Source organism: Pholcus phalangioides, unplaced genomic scaffold, assembly GCF_987345545.1.
Source record: "Pholcus phalangioides strain wild (caught in Gottingen) unplaced genomic scaffold, Ppha-v1.0 ptg000024l_1, whole genome shotgun sequence".
NCBI classification, from domain to species: Eukaryota; Metazoa; Arthropoda; class Arachnida; order Araneae; family Pholcidae; genus Pholcus; species Pholcus phalangioides.
The window spans coordinates 8,193,668-8,212,228 of record NW_028301616.1 but is presented as its reverse complement, the minus strand read 5'-3'; the positions used below and the strand labels follow the sequence as shown (position 1 = coordinate 8,212,228).

The window sequence follows — 18,561 nt, the reverse complement described above, 5'->3', positions numbered from 1 at the left end:
CGTCACCTCAGACATTTCTGCTTCCAAACCTACATCCTTCCTCTACTCTCATATGCCTGTGAAATCTGGGACCCCTATACTCTCTCCAATATAGACAAATTAGAATCTATTCAAAATAAATCCACCCGCTTCATTCTTAACAGTTGGTCATCCTCTGCCTCCGTCTCTGAGTTCGTTTTTGAAATTCTCCACGGTCATTTTCATATCGACACCTCGAACCTTCTAACTCCGGCTTCATACTTTTCAAAAAGAATTAACCATTCACAAAAATTGAAACCCATCTTTGCATCCACAGATTGTTTCAAATTTAGTTTCTTCCCTCGAACAATAACCGACTGGAACAACCTCCCCTCAAACATTATTGATTGTGAAACAATTTCCGATTTTCTTTGTAACATCAATCATTTCTGTATAACTTCATCACCGCATTCCCTTGTATAGGCCTCGGCCAAGCAATATTGAATAAATAAATAATAACTAACAACTATAAACTTGTTCTTTTTCTCATGCGGTAATGGATTATTTTATAAAAAAACAACATATTGCTTCCATCTAAAAATGTGTTCTCATCGAACTTCTAATAAATGTGTTTATAATCATATTAATTTATCTAGAGAAGCTATAGCCATTATTTGCATATTGAAACTGTATTTTAATCATTATATAAATCTCAAAATTTAATTATTGCATAATCTGCATCCACGTTCCTCTTGAAGTTGAAGTCATGTGTGATTCGATCAATGATCAGTGATGCGATAACAGCAGAACCAGCACAAACAAATTAGTGGCACACTGGTAAAAATCCGTAATTTCGATAACTATACGACATCCATATTTCTTATGGGCATCTTGTTCTCAGCCACCTCGTTGGCATTTTGCTTTTCGTGGACGTGTATTTGTAATTATTGTATTTGAACAGTAATGGTTTTAGAACCCGTCCTTGAATGGAATGGAAAACTAGACCATTGAAAATTTCATCTTGAAAGATATGCGAATCGAATCAACATGTTAGTTCGTGCTTATTAAATTAGCAAATGCAGTGAATTTAACCAGTAAGCTTGTTGGTTGTTTTAAAAAATACTGAATTTTAAGAGTTTGTGGTTATTTTATTAGGTTCATTATTACTCGAATGTAACCAGTTAATCGAATCATCCAATTACATTCACTCGAATGTAACCCATACGCTTATAGGTTGCATATTCCAAGTTTTATAAAAATTACTTTTATAATACTTTTATAAAGATTCAATATTTGAAAACCTTAAACTCTCATTAATATATCAGGGGTGCCGTAGATGGAACTATAACTGCTCTCACCCCTCCCCAACCCCTTCATCATCGCTCTTCAAATTAAATGAGTTCAGATTTTCCTGTCAAATGTAGTAGCATCACTACTCGAAGCAATTTCTCTGAAAACGAATTTCTCCCAGTTGCACATCAGATGGCTTTCAATACATATCCTCTATTCAATTGTGTATAATTTAATATTTTTAATACATATATAGCCGTCCAATATCAAAATAACTTTCAAATTTACAGGGTGGTCCAAAAGTCAGTTCATATTTGAACGTTAGGCGATTCAAAGAATAATGTACATAGAGAGATAAAAATTGACACACACGCTGGTAACGACCTTTTCCGTGTTTTATTGAAATCTTAAAAATAATTAAAAAAAATAATCAGCAGCTAACGCTGAAGAAATTTGTTGTCTTTAAAAAGTAAATGCAACTTCGCTAACAGATGCATTAAAATGCTGATTCTAGATCTTGTTATCAGGTTAGGCACCATCCGTTGGTCATCTTTCTTATTGTAATTGCACTAAAGAATGAAATTGGTGAAGACACCGAAGTTCAACTTTTGTGTCATTTTTTGAATGCTTTCTCCTGATTATTTTTGGTTGAATATTTGCTCGTAGAGACCCGACAGTTCAGAATTCACTAACAGGTCTAGTTGTAAGCTCCTTTCTCTCCGTCAAGTCCGGCCGGTTGGTCGACTCACCTTTTCACAAGTTGACTCTCAATTAAAATCATTGAAATGATCAAAGAATGATCATCATCTGTTGGCATTTTCGTAATTTTTTAGGTTTCAAAGAAACCCCATGTTGTGTATCAATTTGTATTCCTTGACGTACATTATTCTGTGGATTATTGAACGTTTAAATGCTAAGGGAATTCGGATTGTCCTGTATAGTTCAACTAAAAATTAATTTCGTGAAGAAATTAAGTTCATATTTTGTGTCATTAGTGATGTGGTTAAATGTTTTCTTTTAGAAAGAGCATATATAGGCCTATTTTTAGGCCTATTATTTATAGGCCTATTTATAGGCCTATCCAAATTTTATCAGTGATCGAAATCAAGTTTTCGATAAAGAAAAATCGAAACTATATATGGTCTTGGAATTTGAGACTGAATAGTATCATAATGATTATTTTTAGTTTGTTACCTGGTCGTAAAGACCCGACGATCCAGAAGTCACTAACAGGTCTAGTCAGCTCCATTCTCTCGGTCAGGCCCCGCCGGTTGGTCAACTCACCTTTTGAAATTAACCCTCAAATAAAATACGGATGGGCTCTCTTTCGGCTCAGCCTTCCCAGTCTTCTTGGAACACGGGACAACGTTAGGAGTCGAACACACGGGACTAAAGACGACATATGTGCATCACGATTCCCGCCGGAAGCCAAAGCTTTGGAACGCTCCTTCGATTGGCCAAAGCCTTCTCCTTTCACGACGGACCAGAAGGAGTTGAGATTACTGGCCACATGCATATCAAGGATCGGACTATGGCTAACCTCTGTATCCAGACCACCGCTTCGACAACCTCATTCATCGATAAATGCAAAGGAGCATCTTATCGAACCCGAGGTTCTTCACCGCGCATTTTACCCAGGATCCAATTCAACAGCTCAACGAAGAGACATAGATCCCCCAAAATTATTTGAGAATAAAACTTTTTCAAAAGCTGGAATTGAGTCAACCTGACCGGCTACCGAAACCGTAATTGCCACTCTTTATATAGAAAAAGGAATAAAAATATCATTGTTGCTACAACAATTGACAACCGCAATAAAATGAGACAAACAATTGATAATCATTTAGACGAAATCTTCGATTTATGCAACAATGAAATTTAAATCATTTTCTGAAATTCCTTCCATTGATCCACTGACCATCGAAGGAGAAGGTCGTTCATATACATCTACCTCTCTAGTAGAATTATGTTTGTGCGAAAAAGTGCCCAGAAAATATCTTCGGCACTTCAAATATCGGCATCGTCATTTAAAGAGGTTGTTCCCATATCGGTGCCCAACGAGTTTTTCTTAACTATCGGAATGACCAACAGATTGTCTAGTTCCAAGTAACGGAGCTTTAAACAATGAACTTTGAAATTTATCCAATATTTTGAAACCACTTTGTTACATAGAGAATGAACCACCCGCAGAAATTCAGTTAATGTCATTGCAGTTGCTTGAAATATATGCGACAATATGCGATGTTATCTCTAGTTCCCAACTCTAGTTCTTTTCCCAACTTCATACTTAAGGTGGTCTTCTATTGTTATCAACTATAAATTTAATTTTTCGCATTTTTTTCAGAAGAAACACGAGTTAATAATTCGTCTAATACTGAAACCTCTAACTTTTGTTAAGTCGCAATTTAAGACACAATGAGACAAATGAATTCATGCAAGTACGAAAATGTGTTCATGCAAACTTTATTGCAAAATTGTGTAATCATTCATGATATACACATATTCATCCACGAACTCAGATGTACACGTCTATTTCTGAAGTTTATTTAATAACCATCTCCATATCCATAACCATCTCCATAGCCATAACCATCTCCATATCCATAACCATCTCCATAGCCATAACCATCTCCATATCCATAACCATTTCCATAGCCATATCCGTCTCCATATCCGGCTGCATGACCATAGCCATAACCACCCAAAAGTCCTGGACCATAGGGGCCAAGTCCGAGGTGACCGACACCAACTGCATGACCATGAACAGGGAGTTTGGCAACAACTGCCTTGACCGGAACGATGTGAGAGTCGGCAACGGCGTAGGCCGTCTTTATCATGCCATGATCATTTCCGACCTCTGAGCGAGACCTCTTTGCACCTGCGGATGATATGCCGTACTGGAAAGCATAGTTATTGTGCTTCTGCAAAAGAAAAGAAAATCATGAGAAAAACATGAAATAAAAAAATTAATTTTTTCATTATTTCTTAATTTTGTCTCTTTTAAGTTGTTGATTTTGACTCTTTGTAGGGTAAGCTATTTATTTACTGGATATCATTCCTCAATGACCTCTGATTTCAAATATTTACCACTTGAAAAAGCATACGAAAAAATATGTAAGTTATGAGACAAAAGAAGATAAATTGTGATTGAATTCAGTTTTTTTTCAATATTACGTAAATTTATAATAAAGTGTATTTTCAATTGTTTTCAAAATACATTGAGGAAATATGTTTTAGTGGGGTATGCAAAATAAAATATGCCGAACTGGAAGGCATAATTATTGTGCTTCTGGAAAAGAAAATCATGGAAAACCTGAAATAAAAAATTTAATTTTTTCATTATTTCTTACTTTTGTCTCTTCTAAGGCTTTGATTTTAACTCTTTGTAGCGTTAACTATTTATATACACTCGATATCATCCCTCAATGACCTCGTTGATCTTAAATATTTACTCACTTGTATTAATTATTATTATTTTATTCACTTCAGAAAGCATACAAACATATTTGTAAGTTGTAAGAGATTAATTTTGATTAAATTCCGTGCTTTTGAATATTACGTTAATTTATGAACATACCTCATTTCAATTCCTTTCAAGAAATTTAGTGCTATACATAGAACAGATCATTTTTGTTTTTGTGTGTTGATATGTAACACAAATTTTGAAAATAAATTGAAAGAACTAGTTCAACTTTCACTTACGTCCATATGCCTTGAAATAGAACTGACTCCAGTAGATGCTGCATGTAGTGATGCTCTGGCAGCAGCTGCAGCAGCGAAAAGAACAAGTATCTATACAATCGGAGAAAAAGTTGGGAAAATATAATCGGCTGTAGTTCGTGTTCTACAGGAAAAGCACAGTTTTTGAGGAAAAAACTGAGAAAAATCTCAGATGAATGCAACATATAATTCTTAACCCTGTAAGCGGCATTGACGAGATATCTCGCCTTTTGAACGCCATTGTTTTAGCATTGGCAAGCCCGTATATTCTGTTGATTTCTCTATTGACCACTCAGCCGTATTCTATTTACTTCACAGCTGGTGAAAATTGGAAGAAAAGATTAGTTAATTAAAAAGGATATGACATTTTATAGGGAGCTTTAGTGATTTCTGCTATGCCGCTTAAAATGTGGAAACCGAAATTAAAATTTCCATAATAAAGTCCGAATCAGAATGTTTCTTACGAAAACACATTTTTGAATTACTCATGACTATATTAAACGTTGTATGAATATACAAAAAACATTTCATGAAAAAATTTAGGGATTTAATACGGGATTTGAGCGTGCGCAACAACTTATCTTACGTTATAGCACACCAAATGCACTCGCACTTACCTTAGCGATCATTTCTCGTTTAGGCTAGTCAACTTTTGAATCTTCGAGAGTTGAGAAGTTTGTGTGAGTTTTACAGATTAAGGGGAGGTTTTTATATACTTCTCAAAACCAGCCATTAACTAATACAGCACAAGGTGGTTAAGAGATATTGTTGGATATACAACTATATTTGTTTTTCGTCTTGTAATATTTTTATTGGAATTCATTGTACATTTATTTCATGCTTGTACTAAGCAGTGATTTACTCTTTCATGTCTATCATTTCTTTTGCCATTGGTGTCAATATGAGTGATGCATCAATCAATGACAATAAACAAAATCGTATTATATTAAACGGTATTTGATTTTTTTTGTTGAATCTTGTCGCTGTAACTGAAAATGACCTCGGTGACGCGTCCGATATGGCACTGCACAACACATAACTACTTTAGCCAAATACGCTCGATAATATGCTGGGGAAAAGCTACACAAGCGACGCCGTCGTCCTTCGATACCAACGAATATTAAACTCCAAAACTATAATAAATATGTGTATCTTGCTATTGATTAATCGAAATGTATAGATTAAGATTAGGTGAAGATGGAAAATATACACTTTTCGATGTTTTTTTCTAAAAATCAGTAAGAGGTGGTTTTACTTGTCATAGTCCCATTAATGTATAATTCCGTGTATCATTAACTAAACGAGCACATCTCAGGTTTTAAAATAATATGCCAAGTAACTCATATTCAAATATATTTTATAATAATAATAATAACATTGTTCCACTACTACTAATCTGCTTATACACCTCGTAAAAATTCTTAATTTCTCACTAATTGAGACATGTCTGAAATATTTGTACTTATATACAGTCGAGTGTACACTAATAACATTCTTACAGTAAAATTATGTTATTCACGGATATTTTGTCTTTCTTTGCGTTTCTGTGAATATTTCATGAAACATCCCCTTATTGAATGTTTACTTTTCTGCAACTTTTGGATCAGTGAAAAATGAATGGCGTGATCGGTAAAAGCGGAAAAATCCGCACTGTTTTAATAGCGTCAAAAACGTCCATTTATTGAAAGGCTTCACAAAAGCATGTTCAGTGGAGACTTTCGATTGATGAATTTCGCAAATTACTGGCGAATCGCTGATCTTAGAGGCAATTAGAAAAAAATTCTCTGCATCTCCCCAATAACGTGTGGACCTCGGGTCAGGCACTCATATTGCAAGAGATTGTATAATTTATGAAAATAAAAAAAAATAAAAAGTTTATATACGGACACCCTGTGCTCAAAAGCCCAGTCAAAAAGTTGTTGCACTGTCTCTCCTGACACAACAAAAAATATTAATAATTCCACGTTTCTAGGTGCACTATTCGCTGAAATATTTTAATTCACAAAACGGAAAAAAAAAGCATTTCACCCCAATTTATCCTGTTTTCTCCAGCTTTTATCCGTTTCTATTTAATTCAAATATCTCAGTGAATACTGCAATTAGAAAAATGGATTTCTTTTATTGGTCTCAAAAGAGACAGGAGGGCAACAGTTTTGTTGCCCTGTTAATTTTCAAAATGGGGTTTTTGAGTACAGGGCTTACATATATAAAGCCAATGTTTTTATTTTGATAACTATACAACCCCTTGCAACATGAATGCCATATCTGAGTACTACACGTATTTGGACACTTTTTCCTAATTGGCCGTATGCCTCTACAATGAACGGTGCACCAGGTGTGCAAGTAATTTGCGGTGCGTGCTGTTAACTTTGCACCCTGTAGGTACTGCAGGTATGTATGGCCTGTATGGACTTCACTTTTTCAATAAATATTCAAAGTTCCTCAGAAGATATCAGCCAAAAACTACAGTATACTCATTCTATATTTAATTATTGATTATGAGCTCCATAATTAATGCATGCATGCAACTTCTATATAAGCTAAGACCTTGCATGTATAAAAGTTTGTTATACAGGGTGTTCTGTTAATGCGTCCTTTATCTCATCAACCGTCCGTCGTAAATGTATGATTCTAATTAAAAAATGCTCAAACGGCGTTCAAAAATTACCCTGTACCAATTTTGCGAGTGGATATACATTGTGTCACAAAATAAAATAAAATATAAATTTTTTTACGGTCCTCTTTGTCTCTTAACTTACAATAAGAAAGTTTTTGCCCTGTATCTCCTGAGGCCAACAGAAAAAATCCATGTTTTTAAGGGCAATATTTGCTGAGATATATGAATTCACAAAAATCGGAGAAAAGTTAAGAACAACAAAAACTTACGGACAACGCTCCTTTCCCCTCATTTATGCTGCATCGTAAATACTCTGGAACTGTGCCGCGTGTCACCTAAGTGATGTGTAATTGGGCCGTGGGCAACTTAAGCAATCTGAAAATGTGCCGCGGGTCACTGTTGTGTTGTGGAACTGTATCAGGCAACTTAAATGTTCTTAGACTGTGTCTTTGTCACTTAGGGATCTGTAAATACGCCCCGGTTCATTCAAGTGATGTGAAACTGCACTGTGGGTCACTCAAGTGATGTGAAACTGCACTGTGGGTCACTCAAGTGATGTGAAACTGCACTGTGGGTCACTCAAGTGATGTGAAACTGCACTGTGGGTCACTCACGGGATCTAATAACATGCAACGATTCTCTTTAGTGATCTGTAAATTTACTGTGGGTCACTGAAGCTATCTGTATTACAAATCGCCTTAGTGACCCGCGGTATTTAAACGATCATTTTGTCAGAGTTCATTTTTACAATATTGGGTACGAGGTCGCGAGCCACATTAGATGACGGTACGACCTTGCCCGAGGGCCAAATGTGGACCGCAGGGCATGGATTGAGCATATATGCCTTCGGGCAACGTTGACATATATATGCCCAAAGTCTGCGTAATTGTCATCCTTGAATGCAATTTTAACAAGAGCTCGCGAGCAAAACATCAGACATGAACATTGATTGCTCTTGCTGCTTCATGGAGCTCGCGAACAACAGGTGTTGAAGATGGGTGCTCTAAAGATAATCGATCTCCAGGCTTCATGCAGAAGCTACGCATCTATCCTCAGATGAGTTGAATCATTAATAATTGATGTTAAGTTGAATTTGAAAGATCAAAAATAGCCATCAAATTAGATGCAATATACAGAAGAATACTTTGGAAAAAATGTTTTTTTTTTCTACCTCGTAGGTAAAGTTCCACAGAGGAATGTAGACGAAGTGCATGTGTGGTTTGTAGTAGTAGTAGTATCTCATAGGTTATTATGATCTGATTATCCGACAGTCATAATTTCGATAGTTACATCATAATAAGATGGAAATTGTTGGATTGTTTTGAATGAAAGGCGCTAGTACATGAACGTTCGTTTCAAATTTACTGTGTCCTAGTATTGGCGAAGTTCAGCCCCGACATAACAACAACGCACACGCAATCTATGGAAGCAGAGCTAAACTGCCTCAAGTTAAAAAAAGAATATATTTGAAGCGAGAGAAAAGCAACCCACACACACTCATTAGTGGGTACAAAGTATAAAAGGGTGAAGGAGCACGCACTCACATACATATACAGTCGAGATCGCTTATAACATATCACCTTTGTGATCAGCGTATGCCCTCCGGGGTGGGGGGGGGCCTTAATGTTTTTGGTACACAATACCACCCCCCCCCCCTCCGTGATTTCCAGTTCCATATCCAGTTGGATAGATTGATTGATGGGCTATGAGAGAGTGTTGCTACTTTTCCAACAGATACCCTTCACGTTAGAGGTTCTGTAAGGAATATTGACGTACGCTTCTGTCTGGTATTTAAATTTCTAGTTCCAAGTGTTCCCCTCAAGTGTTCCACGGCACATTTCCAGATCCTATAAGTGATCCGCGGAACTGTTACCGGTTGCTCAAGCGATTCGCGACCAGTTTACAAATCACTGAAGTGACATTTGGCACAGATCCAGAACACCCAAGTTATCTTCGGTGCTGTTCGACATGATTCATGTTGCTCCGGTTCCGGATCACTCGAGTTGATCGTGGACACACGTTCCGGTCACTTATGTGGCCCGCACTCTCCCGAACGTTGAGCACCCTCGACGTAAGGGGTGCTCTTCATTCTGATGATAAACATAAGCAATGCTCGCAACCTCGAGAAAAGGTTGAAGACCCCCCCCCCCCTGTAGTATACAGCATCAGTGAAGAAATTCTCATGTAAAAACACATGGTAAAATTGTGTCAAAAATCCATTCAAAAGCGAATCATGACCACACATTTATTATACATTTTCTGTTCCCATTTTACTAACATTTCTTCTTAACCAAGTAATTTTGTTCATCCATTAGAAATATGAATCGGATGGCATATATATAATAATTATAATATAATTACATCAATTATCTCTATTGAGATAATTAATATAATTCTACAACTTTCGATGACATACGTTTACATAGCATTTTTTGACCAATTTCTATTAATTTAGTGATAATGGGATTAATATAACTCAAAAATATACTTCAGCAGTCAATATTCGATGAAATTGGAGGACGACGTCACATTGAATTTTTTTTATTGAAATATAACAAGCGTGTTTGGGTGAAGGACTCGAGTAGAATTCAGTGCCATGTTGGACGAAATACCGAGGCCATTGCCAGTAAGTTGTAATCACATATAGCCTACATTAATGTCAATACAAGCAAGAAAAGAAATTTAGTGCACAATTAGAGAATTAGAATGTCCTTTATTTAAACTCGTGATGTATCACAGAGTGACATTACCATCGGAGAAAAATGAAGAATGTGCCACCGCCTGGTGTTTACGTGAAATCAATGAACAATAAATTCAAATAAAAATATTTTGAAGTGAAAAATGAATTCCATATATTTGTCACTTCCTTTGACTGCCTTGTACTAACTTGGCCAAAGGTAGGTTTTTGAGAATATAAAAGCTTTTCTGAGTCTCCGGGGCAGCAAGCACATAAACTTCCCAACTCTCGAAGATTCAGAAGTTGACAAATCCAGAAGGGAAAATGATTGCTAAGGTAAGTCTATTTCATGTGACTTTATTATAATGCGCGTTTTAATGCCCTCATATCTTGCGGTATGACTTGTCAAAAAACTTCGGTCGAACCCCGATTTAAGGAATCAAAAGAAACCGACAATTTTATTCGTTAAATCGAAGAACATAAACACACTCTCTTCGGTCGTAATTTTTTCCTGTACATTTTAATGATAAAATGGATATGTTACTGTGCGTGCAAAAGTGATACACCAGTGGTTATGCATAATCACCAATCGTCTCGATGTAAAGAAAGTTTGATTATATTTCACTGCATTTATATTACTTTTACCGGCGATAATGCATAATTCCCAAATAAAGTTGGAAAGACTAATAAGTATGGAAGAAGATGAAAACATTCATAACATTATTATCAGTCGTAAAATGTTGGTTTCCTCATGCGTATCAACCTTAGACGGTATCAACAAACAAAACCAACACATTACCACTCTAATTCACCATCATGGACCATACATATGTTAATTAATTAATTCACGATTTATCATATTAACCAGCACGAGCTTGGGATTAACGTGATTTCTTTGAACATTATGAATTCTTGGTTTATGGTTCTCGGTTATTTATTATTCTCTCAAAAATTAATAAACTAGAGTTTGGAAAGAAAAAGTTTAGAGAAGAATTAGAGTTTTCTTGATTTTACTGTTCACTAACGGGGAATGAAATGCATTAAAGCCCTATTGCACGGTACCTGGGATGAGAAAAGTGTCCGTTAACGGAAATTGTTAGGGGAGGTTCCACTGTATGCAGTATTAACTTGAGAATAAAATCAGGATGCGTGGAAAAATAGCTTATGGAAGTTTATTTGGTATGTTCAATATTTTCATGAAAATTCTGTCGAAATGGTCATTTTTTGGATAACCGAAAAACGCTTTCTCTTCAGATGACCCACCATGCTTTGTGTGTTTGTCCTTAAAGTAAGGAGTAACGCTATTTTTACACTGAAATTTGAACATGCGAACAGCACAGCACAATGTTTTATTGTAAAGTTTACACCAATTGGTCACTGAAACTTTCGCGCGCGCACACACACACACACACACACACACACACACACATTCTATAATTGGCTTTATTGCCTCCTTTATTCAAAAAGACATTGATTATTACTCTCCTTTATCGTTTGTTTCTGAAGAGCTGAGGTTCAAATCCACTTGAAATTCAATCTTCGGATTGTGTTTTTGGCTGACGAGAAATATTGAGGAGGTTGTTGCACGCAAATTTTCCAAAAAACACATTTTTCAATTTTCAAATGCTATGAAATTTTCTACGTTTAACTGTGTTCAAGTTTTTGTTCTACCTGTAATAAAAACATTTTTTAAAACATTTTAATATAAACTGCTAAAGCATTACACATGCTTATGTTTTTTGTTAGATAAGAAACATTTTTTCGAACATCAATCATTCAAATGTCTTGAAACTTTGTGTGTGTCTCAACACTATGATTGCACAACAATCACACAACATGCCGCTTTTTCCAAAAATCACTAAAATTTACCCATATTTTGTGTCATAAATTTTTTTTGAAATAATTTCAATACAAAATCCTCGTGTAACACATAGTGTTGAGAGATACACAAAGTTCGAAGACATTTGAATAAGTGGTGTTCGAAAAAATTTTCCTTATCTAACAATAAAGTTAGATTTGTGAGAAAAACGTATTTTAGTGGAAAACAGATTGTGTAATGCCTGCCAGAAGTTTATATTAAAATGTTTTAAAAATATTTTTAGTACAGGTAGAACAAACTGTTGAGCACAGTTAAACGCAGAAAATTTTACAGTACTTGAAAATTGAAAAATTGTAAAATGCGTTTTTTTTAAAAATTCCCGTGCAAACTCCCCCCCCCCCCGTTTTAGGACAGTTAATATAGTTATATAGCAAGACAATAAATAGTGCTTCGATCCTTATTTTCATCAGAATTTTCATAAAAAATTCGTTACATCGAAGAATTCGTTGAATCGTAGTTCGTTATATCCGGGTCCGATTGAAATTATGATATTTTATTTTATATTGGTAGAACTGCCGATCTAGTTCCATATGGATTTGATACTGTGTTTATGCATAAAACTTTCTGATTTAAAATTTCATGAACGGAAATGCAGTGCACGCCGTTTAATGTGCATCGAGATCCATGGTCTCCGATAGCAATAACCGATTGATAGCTATGTCCGGAAAAATCCAAGTTTTAAGTACGAGAAGCAAATGTCCCCTTTAATCCATATCAAAACGGGCAATTCTGACAACAAGTTTTAAAATATATATTATGTTAAATCAAGCACTTTTTTTGAATTGTTAAACAGGATTTCTTCTCCCTTAAGGGGTCTCACCAACCTTAAATGCCGAGTTTTTAAGAATGACTTCAAAAATATTTCATTAAATTTCAAATAAAATACAAAAAATTTCTGTCAGTCGGTTAATTTATTCTTTCATAATCAATAAATGAATTATAGCCCATAAACATATTCAAGAAAAAATACCTAGAACGCAATTTTCTCAGATTGCACTTTTTGAGCTCATCCATAAGATTAAAAAAAAACTATAGCCCCAGAATTTCTGAAATTCTGAAATTGTGCAGAAATGTTCATTCAATATGAGTAAATAAAACAGACCTCGGATTTAGCAAATGACTAATGGCAAAGTATTTAAAAAAACTTTGAATTTAGATTTCTGAAATTTATATATATTTTTCAAACTTTAAAAATTCATAAAATTTTAACGAATAGACAGTTCTCTCGAAGGTTATTTTACTAACACATATCGAATAAACATTTCTGCAAAATTTCAGAATTTCTGGGGCAGTAATTTTTTTTTTAATATTACGGATGTGTGACTTCAAAAACTGCAATATGAGAAAATCGCGTTTAAAGTGTTTTTTTCTTTTATAAGTCTAATACAAATACAAGACCCAACAGGCTGAGAAAAAGATTCCCACAACAAGTATCGATGTCATATATTACTCAAATAAAGCAACCCAATTAAGAATGCAATCAAAAAAATTATAAACAATAATGATAAAATATCATACAATGCCCATAATATGTATTTATGGTTGTCTTAAAATCTTATATACGCTATAATTCATTTATTTTATTATCAAAGAACAAAAATTGACCAATTGACACCAAAATTTTTAGTATTTTATTTGAAATTTAATGAAATATTTTTGATGTCATTTCTGTACGTTCTACTTTAAGGATAGTGAGACCCCACTTATGATAAAATAATTTTTTCTATTCAGGAATTCTGAGGAACACCACAGCATGAAACTGTCTAAAATGTATATTACGAACTATGACACTTTTCCTAATGAACGGTATATAAACGCCTCTGTGAAAGTCTTCCGGTCGAAGAACTATGAAAGCGGGCAGTTGAAAAAAAACTGACCATGGACAGACGAAAGGACTTTTTAAACTCGCGTGTCTCTTTACTTTTGGACATAAATTGCAAAAAGAAGCGCTGCACGTACATGGGCCATAGCGGTCCATGCTATAGACCAATAGCTAGAGACCGACGGCACTTTTTGGAAGTGCAGGAAAGAGCTGTATGTATTGACAGGAATTGAACATAGAATAGCAAAGAGTTGTGTGTGTGTGTGTGTGAATTGAGGATTTCAAAAACATTGTATTTACTTGAGAGAGGTATTTACTTGATACCTCATTACCTAACTTAGAGTGCAACCTAGAGTACAACTTAGAGTTACCTAAGAGCGTTCTGATCTCCTACATAGTCATGCAGGTTGATAACGATAACTTATAGCGGAAAAAAAAAATGTGTCTCGTTCGACCTTTAGCTTCAAAATATGCAAAAAGTAAAAAAAAAAAACTTCCGACGACGGAAGCATGATCACCTTTTTACACGCTTATATAAAATATTCGAAGTGAGCAATCGGAGATATTTACTCTATTCCCCCTTCAAAATAATTAACGTGTCATGAGTGATTTAATGATGTTTCATTAAATTACTTCATGTTAAGCAAATACTAATGTTTCTTTGCAGGTTCTTGTTCTTTTCGCTGCTGCGGCTGCTGTCAGTGCATCGCTTCATGCAGAATCTACTGGTGTCAGTTCCATTTCAAGACACATGGACGTAAGTTAGAAGAGCCTATTCTTTCAGATTCATCCCCTTCTGAAATCAGAATCGTTCTTTGCATACCATCCACACAAAAACAAAATATTTCGCAAAAAATGGTGTTCTACAAAAAGAGTATTGAAAATTTCTTATAATGTGATCCAAAATAATCTCCGTCGAGCAATATCTAGTGTGCAATAGTTGAAAGTTACATGTATTTATCTGATATATTAAGATTCTCCAGATTACCTAATAGTTATATTCTTCGTTTGTGATTTTCCAATCATTGAAAAATTAAGAGGGGAAATTCTGCAATATAATAAGAAAATTACTTCGAATTCAATATTCATTATAATTTCATATTCTTTTGCAGAAACACAATAACTATGCCTTCCAGTACGGTATATCATCAGCAGGTGCCAAGATATCCCGCTCAGAAGTAGGTAATGATCATGGCATGATAAAGACCGCCTACGCAGTCACTGACGCCCACATTGCACCAGTCAAAGCAGTCGTCGCCAAAGTCCCTGTTCACGGACACGCTATTGGTGTCGGTCATCTTGGACTTGGCCCTTATGGTCCTGGTCTTTTGGGTGGATATGGTTACGGTCATGGAGCTGGATATGGTTTGGGATATGGAGCTGGATATGGAGTCGGATATGGACCAGGTTACGGATATGGTCTCCGTTATTAAAAAATTTCTAACGAATCAGAAACGTAGTGCTGAGGGATGAAAACCTGTGTATCATGAAAATTATGGTTACATGATTTTGCAATAAAACATTTTTACACCTGCTCCAATTTTCATGCCTTATTCATGTATTTTTTCCTGAAAAAAAAGAAAAACTATGTGTTTATATTGTCTATATTCTATTGTCTGCCACAGACAATAGAAATCTGTCTGTCACGCTAGAAATATTGACTTTACATTGATCACATTATGAAATGGACCCTTGTAGTTCCGAGCACTTGTATGGATATGACTGAGGAACCGGATATGCTCATGGAGCTAGATATGGTTTGAATTATGGAGTCGGTTTATGGCGCGGAATATGGACCTGGTTATGTACATGGTATTGGTTATTAAAAAAGCTTTTGGGCAGACCAGAGACGTATACATCAATGATGAGTGATGAATATGTGTTTTTGATGGAAATTAAAATCTGATTTCCCTCCAGATGGTAGGGTTTGAGTTTGTGGACACCATATGTGGTTGCCGGAGGTGATAATGACATTTAAATTGAAGTAGCTATTTATCCATAGTTAAATTTTATTTGACTCCACTAAGACTGTTCAATTCTAGATACGGTTAAATATACGGTTTATTAATTAGAAGAAACACACGGCACGTTAACACATATATACGAAATAATAATACACGGACACACAGTCAAAAGACATCTCTACTCTGCAAGAAACCAAAGCCTTCTCTCCCAAACAGCGGAAGAGAGGCTAAGAAAAGGCGCGCGCACATAACGAGGTGTTGGCAGATTTATGCTATTCGAAACCAATACCTACACACTCTTGCCGACAGCATCGCCACAGTACTCCCCCACGAGTCCGAAGGACGTTAAGCTTGATAAGGTGTTACAAAACGGACTTTCCGTCCGGACCTCGTGACGAAGCCCTGTGGCGAGGCTGGGGCATTACATATAGATGATTTGCGAACATTAGATTCTTTGCATTCGAGAGAATTAAACAAAAATGCAGGTTTTAAACGATCAATAGAAATACACTTAGATTCATTATTGATACGCAAAGTAAAAAATTTATCAGTCCTATTCAAAACTTCATAAGGTCCTTGGTAAGGCTGCTGTAGCGAACGCCTTACAGTGTCAACCCTCACAAAAACGTGTGTGGATCTGGCCAAGTCCTTGTGCACAAAAATGTTTTTTGAGGAATGATTGGACAAAGGCGAAGGACGAAGCTTTGACATAGTCATACGCAAGTTCGTGACATAATCAGATTTTGAGGTGTGCTTACCGGAATCTTTGAAGAAGTCTCCTGGTAACCTCAGAGATGTTCCGTAGACCATGTCCGCCGGCGTAGCACCAAAATCAGGTTTGAAACTTGAGCGTATCCCGAGTAGAATGGTAGGAAGAACGTCAACCCATCTTTCAGTGGCGTGACACATGATGGCAGCTTTCAAGTCCCTGTGGAATCTCTCGATGGCTCCATTGCTTTGTGGATGGTAAGCGGTAGTACGCACCCTGTCCACACCCAGCAACTTCGCAAGAGATCGGAAGAGTTCAGATTCAAACTGAGAACCCCTGTCCGTAGTAATGCGTTCTGGAACGCCAAAACGGGAGATCCAATTCGACAGGAAAGCGAATGCCACAGTTTCAGCAGTCTGATCGGGTACAGGAATAGCTTCCGGCCATCTGGTGAATCGGTCACTGCAAGTCACAACGTAGCGATTTCCTTTACTTGGTGGAAGTGGACCCACGATGTCAATATGGACATGCGAGAACCTTGCGGAAGGTAATCCGAATGCACCAATAGGAGAATGTGTGTGACGACCAACTTTGGATCGCTGGCAATGGATGCAAGTTTTGCACCACTCTTTGCAGTCCCTTTCTAAAAATTTCCAGATGAATCGTCTGCGAACCATTTCAGTAGTAGCTTTGGCACCAGGGTGGGAGAGGTTGTGCACTGCATCAAAAATAGCGCGGCGAAACGTTGACGGTACGTAAGGTCTAATTGAACCAGTGGAAACATCACACTGTAGAGTGACTTCAGGAGAACCGAAAGTCATTGGTTTTAACTCGAGACCTGAGTCCATTTCACGAAGTAATCGCAATTCTTCCTCATCCTGAGAGCGAGCCATCTCGGCGAAATCGATACTAGGAGGTATTTCAATTTCCGATATTCTTGAAAATGCATCGGCTACTGCATTTCGATCGCCTGAAATGTGCTTGATACGGGTTGAAAATTGACTAATGAATTCTAGATGACGAATCTGCCTAGGTGAACATTTTTCACTTTTTTGGGAAAATGCATAGACCAATGGTTTGTGGTCTGTGAGAATTTCGAAGTCAGATCCCTCCAGCATATGTCGAAAATATTTAATTGCTGAATATATCGCTAGCAATTCTCGATCGTACGCACTGTATCTGCGTTCAGCTGAAGTTAGCTTACGCGAGAAGAATCCTAATGGCTGAGTTTGATCATTAACTGCTTGATTCAAAACTCCGCCAATCGCGAAATCAGACGCGTCGACAGCTAGAAGGAGATGCGCACTTGAAATAGGATGAGCCAATAGAGCAGCATTGGAAATCATTTCCTTGCATGACTCGAATGCAGATTTTGCTTCCTCAGACCAGACGATTTTTGTTTTATCCCGTTTTTGTTTGCCTTTAACTAGATCATGCAAACATGCTTGCGTAGAGGCAGCGTTTTTCATGAAACGATGATAAAAATTTATTAGTGCCAGAAAACGTCGCAGCTCATCGATTGTGTTGGGCAATGGATAGTCCAAAAGTGCGGTAACACGATCCGGCAACGGGGAAATGCCCTTTTCTGACACAAGATGACCTAAAAACTGAATTTCTTTGAGTCCAAATTGGCATTTGTCAGGATTGAGAACTAAACCGTATTCGCTTAGTCTCTTGAACAACACATCGAGATCTTGTTCATGCGACTTCTCATCAGCTGACGCAACAAGAATGTCGTCTAAGTAAACATAGCAGAAGTCGAGATCCGAGAGGATGCTGTCAACGAATCGTTGAAATGTTTGTGCGGCGTTCCTGAGCCCAAAGGTCATGAAAACATACTCAAAGAGACCGTGCGGTGTAATCACAGCCGTCTTGGGAATATCACTTTCTTTCACAGGAATCTGGTGGTATGCCTTTACAAGATC

At 36.5% G+C, this 18,561-nt stretch overlaps 2 protein-coding genes across 2 annotated transcripts; one reads left to right on the top strand and one right to left on the bottom strand.

The window, feature by feature from the left end:
- Positions 1 to 3,761: 3,761 nt before the first annotated feature.
- Positions 3,762 to 5,627, bottom strand: LOC149068684 (uncharacterized). The gene is made up of 3 exons (XM_089251276.1): positions 5,586 to 5,627; positions 4,951 to 5,040; positions 3,762 to 4,169 (listed from the first exon to the last, which is right to left on the bottom strand). Exons 1-3 carry the CDS (start codon positions 5,595 to 5,597, stop codon positions 3,795 to 3,797), a joined length of 477 nt encoding a protein of 158 aa, XP_089107402.1. The 5' UTR covers positions 5,598 to 5,627; the 3' UTR covers positions 3,762 to 3,794.
- Positions 5,628 to 10,586: 4,959 nt separating this feature from the next.
- Positions 10,587 to 15,403, top strand: LOC149068683 (uncharacterized). Its single transcript, XM_089251190.1, has 3 exons — positions 10,587 to 10,598; positions 14,631 to 14,720; positions 15,076 to 15,403. The coding sequence occupies exons 1-3, from the start codon at positions 10,587 to 10,589 to the stop codon at positions 15,394 to 15,396; spliced, it is 423 nt and encodes a 140-aa protein (XP_089107316.1). The 3' UTR covers positions 15,397 to 15,403.
- The last annotated feature ends 3,158 nt before the right edge of the window (positions 15,404 to 18,561 follow it).

What these genes read in the sequence shown, in the direction of transcription:
- LOC149068683 (XM_089251190.1), top strand. An exon ending in CCATTTCAAGACACATGGAC is followed by an intron (nt 14,721 to 15,075) that starts GTAAGTTAGAAG and finishes ATTCTTTTGCAG; the next exon opens with AAACACAATAACTATGCCTT.
- LOC149068684 (XM_089251276.1), bottom strand. An exon ending in CTATTTCAAGGCATATGGAC is followed by an intron (nt 4,170 to 4,950) that starts GTAAGTGAAAGT and finishes TTTCTTTTGCAG; the next exon opens with AAGCACAATAACTATGCTTT.